General features: G+C 38.5%; 1 protein-coding gene across 3 annotated transcripts in view; it reads left to right on the forward strand.

Annotated features, from left to right (window-relative positions):
- Positions 1 to 4,690, forward strand: part of SCIN (scinderin) — a 70,284-nt gene extending 65,594 nt beyond the window's left edge. For all 3 annotated transcript variants that reach the window (XM_070615788.1, XM_070615790.1, XM_070615791.1), the window contains 3 exons: positions 1,000 to 1,077; positions 3,180 to 3,240; positions 3,860 to 4,690. In XM_070615788.1, the coding sequence (XP_070471889.1) occupies positions 1,000 to 1,077; positions 3,180 to 3,240; positions 3,860 to 3,984 (264 nt within the window). In that variant the 3' untranslated portion in view covers positions 3,985 to 4,690. The remainder of the gene's footprint in view (positions 1 to 999; positions 1,078 to 3,179; positions 3,241 to 3,859) is intronic.
- Positions 4,691 to 6,000: the final 1,310 nt, after the last annotated feature.

Raw genomic sequence — 6,000 nt, forward strand, 5'->3', positions numbered from 1 at the left:
AAGTATTAGAACAGTGCCTGGCACAGAGGAAGTGATATTTAAAGTTTTTGTTTGTTTAAATCGTTATGCGATTGGTAAATATTCTGTAAAAAGATAATACAAGCAAATTCCTTGCCCTCTGTAAATGGATAGGTTTTTGTTGTTGTTGTTTTATAACAATCTCAAAATCTCATCAGATTACAAAAAACAGGTATTGTTGTGGCCAGAGGGCTGCAGGTTGCCCGGGGCCAGGTTTAACTGGGCTGGGCTGCTGGGAGGTTCTCCTTGGGCTGTAGGTTGGGTTCTGTGCCTGTTTTTCTTGTGACAGAGCCCAGGAGCACAAGAGGGCCCCTGCTGAGTCACCTTTGCTAATGTGACAGGGCTGAGGCCACAGTCAACTCCCCCTACTCGGGGCCGCACAGCAACGTCACATGGCAGAGGGGGGAGGGAAGAATTGGGACCCTACACACCTTCCTAAGGATGGGGTGTTCAACCAGAATTCTTAAAAAATACTGGCCTATTAAAAGTAAAAATAATGAAATTTTGCATATGGAATATTGTTATAATCTCATCTTATTAAAAATTGTTGATTTATTAAAATGACCAGACCTATTGATTTTATTAAAATAATCTTGACCTGATGAAAGACAGTTTAGTACTCAGACCATAAACTCAGATATCTGCAGGGATAGGAAGGCAACATAAATCTGTGAAGCAGTGTGTCATAAGGAACCGGACGTCGGGAGAACTGTGGTCACTTTGAGTGTGTGGCCCGCCTTTCGCGTTCAAGTGCAACATTTATATTAAGCGCTGTGCTTGCCAAATGAGGTGCCGTCAGTTTGTGATACCCAATTAAACAGATAAACAACTATTTAAATCTTTATCACCCAAAAGGGAGAAAAAAATGACTACCAAAATTTATTTTTGCTATGCTCCAAAATAATACAAGGCATTTGTGTCCTATGTGTTAGGAAATTACTGCTTTACTATTTGGTCATAAAGCTTTTTCATGCATTTCAGATTGAAGAGGTCCCAGGAGAGTTCACCCAGGAGGATTTAGCAGAAGATGATGTCATGTTACTGGATACTTGGGAACAGGTAAAACTATATTTTGTCCATAACGAGAGAGTATATTTATAGTTGGGAGCTGATAAAACCTGCTTTGAAAAATGGCAAATCTAACATTAAATAGACTGATAGATTTAGGCTATATTTAAAAGAGACTTGGGCCAGCCCCAGTGGCCCAGGGGTTGAGTTCGGTGTGCTCTGCTTTGGCAGCCAAGGTTAGGTTCCCAGACAAGGACCTATACCACTTGTCTGTCAGTGGCCATGCAGTGGCGGCAGCTCACATATGAAAAGAGAAAGATTGGCAGAGATGTTACCTCAGGATGAATCTTCCTCAGCAAAAAAAGAAAAGAGACTCAACACAGTCTGGCAAAAAATAAAACTGATATGCATGGCAAGTTGGTTTTTTAATGTGGAAATAATTCCACAGCTATCATCTTTGGCTATATAGTTTTAGGCCAAAAAACTTCTATTTTTCACTTATTTTTAAAATTCACTCCTAATTTAGTCAAACATTCACCCATTCATTTAACTAATCAGTGCATTAGTGGGTACAGTGCCATGGGGGAAACTGAAATGTTCAGAGTTTCTCTTGAAATTTGATGAGAAGTCATAGGGGACCCCTCCCCTGGGGAAAAAACAGAGAATAGTTTTGAATCTACACAGCAAAATATGTTGCTGTTATATATATCTTTATTTTGGAGAAAATGAATGGTGATTTGACATGCCACATTTGATAATTGGGTTTTTTCTTTAGTCTCTGTGTAAACTAATAATAGTGAAAGGGAAAAAATAAATCTTAGGAACTGAATCATAGAACAGTTATGAAACACCTGAATTAGGCCTGACCTTAGAGTCAACCACAGAGATTGTTACCTTTGGGGTCTGCTCAGTTACATTTCCCCTTAGCTTCTTGGTCTAGAATTACCATATTTGAATTTGAGATCTAGGCACAGATTCTCCCAAGTGAATGGATCATTTGTTACTAGATATGAAATTTAAAACCTCATGTCAATAAAACACCTTTGTGTATTTTAGGATTATAAAATAAGAATGGCATTTCCTTATTCAGAAGAATTTAATTATTCCCATTTTAGTCAACTCTATTATTTCTGTAGTCATGGATACTTTAGAATATTTCCCCCACTACATTTCAAGTTTTAAAATCCTACTTTCATTTACATTACCCTGCTGTCATGGTTTGTTCTATGCCCTGCAAGCAAAGATTCCAGCACTTTCAGTGTGAATTAGAATACAATCAAAACTAATTTGACCAAAATTTCTCTGCCAACGAGTAATTTTAAAGTGATTTAAATATAAGGTAATTCAGGAGAATTTTTCAACATTGGGGTATCCAACCTACACATTTCATAAGAAGTATACTTAGAGAATATATAATTTTATGAGGGTTTTTAACCTGCAATAACTTTTTTTTTTGGGTGAGGAAGATTGGCCCTGAGCTAAGATCTGTTGCCAATCTTCCTCTTTTTTTTTCTCCCCAAAGTCCCCCAGTACATGGTTGTATATCCTAGTTGTAGGTCCTTCTAGTTCTTCTCTGTGGGAGGCCACCTCAGCATGGCTTGCTGAGCGGTGATAGGTCCATGCCCAGGATCCGAACCAGCAAACCCTGGGCCACCAAAGTAGAGTCCGAGAACTTAACCACTATACCACCAGGCTGGCCCCTAAGTCTCAATATTTAAAAACTAAATATTATAGCACTTTTACCAAAGTGTTACAGGATACAATACTATAGGAGAACACTAGGCTTACGTCAAAGTTCATAAACGGAGTCTGGAGTACCCACAGACAAGCTCAGTGTGGTCCCCCCAGAATAATAACATGGGAATAATGACTGCCTGACACATCCCAGGGGTGGGTACAAAAAACAGTGAATATGTTTTTTTTGAGAAAGTTCACTTTATAAACTAGAAAATATGGTGTAAACCTAAAATATCAGAATGTGAAATCTGGAGTCCGACTGGCTGGATATAAGTTTCTCTCCTAATAAGTATAAACACTTTGGAAAGTGGCTGACCTTCCCTGCGCCTCCTGACTTCCGGGGTTGTTGTGAAGATTGAATGAGTGATGTGTGAGATGCACCAAACAGCACATGTGATTACTGTTTCGTTTTTCAGATTTTTCTTTGGATTGGCAAAGATGCTAATGAAGTTGAGAAAACAGAATCTCTGAAGTCTGGTAAGCTAAATCCCTTGGAGAATTATGGCAATAGCTCTGAATGGTTATTACCAAGTTTCTAACTGCTCTTTTTCATCATATCCTCCAAAACTACATATCAAAATGGAGAGGAAGCTTAGCTTTCATCTTCAGACTAAAGAGTAATCGAATTTTTTAAACCAAAGAATTTCAGAATAGGAACAAGAAAAATAGGTTTTGTTACCTAATTTAGAATGTAGTTATATCAGTTATTCTGGAAAATTTAAATTCACTTACCTTGTTTATTATGGAAATAGTGAAACCTCCATAACTGTGATAACCTAGATTTTTTAGAAAATTCCTTTGGGTGAGTAATGCTGTTCTTTCTAGCACAATTTTTTTTTTTTTGAAAAACATAATAATTATGCCATAAGGATAATTTCATAAAATTTGGAAATTTTTTAGGCAATAATGAGACTCATGATACATTCCATGGCAGATGAGAGAAATCAATAAGGAATTATTCATATGGAACAGTATTTGGCTATTTGGGGGCAAGAAAAATTTGATTTATTACTTTTATTGGAAGACTTTTCATTCTATAGTTATTTTAGTTTAATAAAAACTAACTGAATTTGTATGTCTTTGCAACTCTTTTTAGCCAAAGTTTACCTTGAGACAGATCCTTCTGGAAGAGACAAGAGGACTCCAATTGTCATCGTAAAACAGGGCCATGAGCCACCCACTTTCACAGGCTGGTTCCTGGGCTGGGATTCCAGCAAGTAGTAAATTGACCTTTGTAAGAACAAGCAAACTAACATTATGGGCCAACTGTCCCATTGCCGTTTTGGAAGAAAAAAGGTTTTTGTTTGTTTGACTTTAGAAAATTAACCTCAGCCGTATGGCTATTTTTTAATGCCTAGTATTGTTTTGAAATTCTTTTTAAACTGGAAGTCTTCATATGTTAATATTTTAAACTAACCTAAACATTTGCTATGGACCAATATTAGCTCTGCTGGAAACTGATATCTTTTTATATGACCTTTTAAAAGTGGAAAGCTATGCACAATCTAGGGGAGTTTGTCAGGAAATTTTATAAATCAGGAGCCATTAGCCAAACTTATTCTTTAACATGCCACAGAAGAAAACCATAATGCCTTTGAGGTTATTCTCTTTTCTATGTATTGTGTTCAAAAGAATTGTATATTTGCAGTAAGGTTTATGTTGAGATAGCTTTAAAAGTCGGTTGTCGTTTTCTTCTCTAGTCAATGTGACTTTGAGACCATTGACTCCTAAACATCATTTTCTAAGGGAAACGACCTTTTTTGCTGTTTTAAAAGCCTTTGAAAGCATAGCTCCTTCATGACAAAATAATTTGTATTCTGATTCGCTTAGATATATATGACAGTACATGTTTAATATCACAAAAGGTATGTACCAAAAACTTCACTAATGCTGTCTTTCATTATTAAAATACATCTCTTTTTGAAAAGGTTTTTTGTTGTGACAGTTTATTTAAATGTGATATGTGAGCTAATTACACAGTTAATTTTAAGGTTAAATACTTTTATGCATAAGTAAATATGAATTTAATATTTCTTAATGCATCTTTATTAAGTAGTCAAAATTAAACTTTTCCATGGTAACATAATTGTGAAAGATTTTAAAGATCATGCAGTGCATATGTTGGCTGGGCCCTGTTAGAAGATAAACTGAGGCATATTAAGGATGTGAGGGCGATTGGCTGTGACATCCGTCACTCCACTGATCACCAGAGTTGGTTCGGCTCACCTGGCTAGCTAGGCAGTGTCCCCTTGCTCCATCACGGCTCATGTGTGACCTTCCCGAAGCTGCCCTCTTGGTCCAAGAGGACGACTTTCCCTGATAGAGGAGGATCCTTCTTCCGTCAAGGGTCTATGAGTGGCTGAGCTCCCCTGCTACAACCTCCCAACATGCTCTCAAGATGGGCTGAGGCGTATTACAAGTTTTAAGAGTTATTTGAGCAAAAATCTATTTGGATCAGGCAGCACCAAACCGGAAGTGATTAGGAGCGGTCCACCGACGTGAGCTCAGGGAGAGACTTTTAGAGAGAAGAGGGGGAAGCAGAATAAGGAAATGATTGATTGGCTCTAGCTTAAAGCTAGTTGGCTCTTGTGATTTGTTGTCCTTAGGTTTCAGTTTCATAACCTTGAGGCATTTACAGTCTCAGGTTTTGGTTTGCTTATGCAGGCTGCCATAGAATTAAAGCCACCTCAGCCTAATGGCCTCCTTGTTGAATTAATTTAACAGCCCCCAGAAAACAGGAGTTGGGGCAGAAGATGAGCACCAGTAAAGTAGAAACCAGCTTTGGCGGGATGTTAGGGGGTGGCTGGGTACGGAGGGGAAGCTACACTTCCATGGAAGGGGGAGTCAGAGCCCCAAGTGGGCTCAGGAATTCTCACCCTTGCTCTGGGGAAAGGAAGGGCGTGCATGTTCCAGATTGGGTCCTGGCCTGGGTCCTGGCCGGGGGAAGTGGCCTCAGTTCCATTATGGCCTAAGGGTGAATGGGGCTTGAGTGGGAGGTAAGGAAGCAGTGAGATATGCACTTGCAGAGACTCTTCATTCCTTCAGTAAATATCTATGAGGCATCTGCTTGGTGTCAGGCAGCGTTCTAGGCATTTTGAATCCAACGTGAATGAAACAAAATCCCAGCTGTCATGGAGTTTATATTCCAGAGAAGAGGCTAACGAAAACAAAGTCCATAAGTAGATATAAAATATATTAGAAGACAAGTTCTATGGAGGAAAAAAATACAGAGCAGGA

This window comes from Equus przewalskii, chromosome 4 (assembly GCF_037783145.1).
Source record: "Equus przewalskii isolate Varuska chromosome 4, EquPr2, whole genome shotgun sequence".
NCBI lineage: Eukaryota > Metazoa > Chordata > Mammalia > Perissodactyla > Equidae > Equus > Equus przewalskii.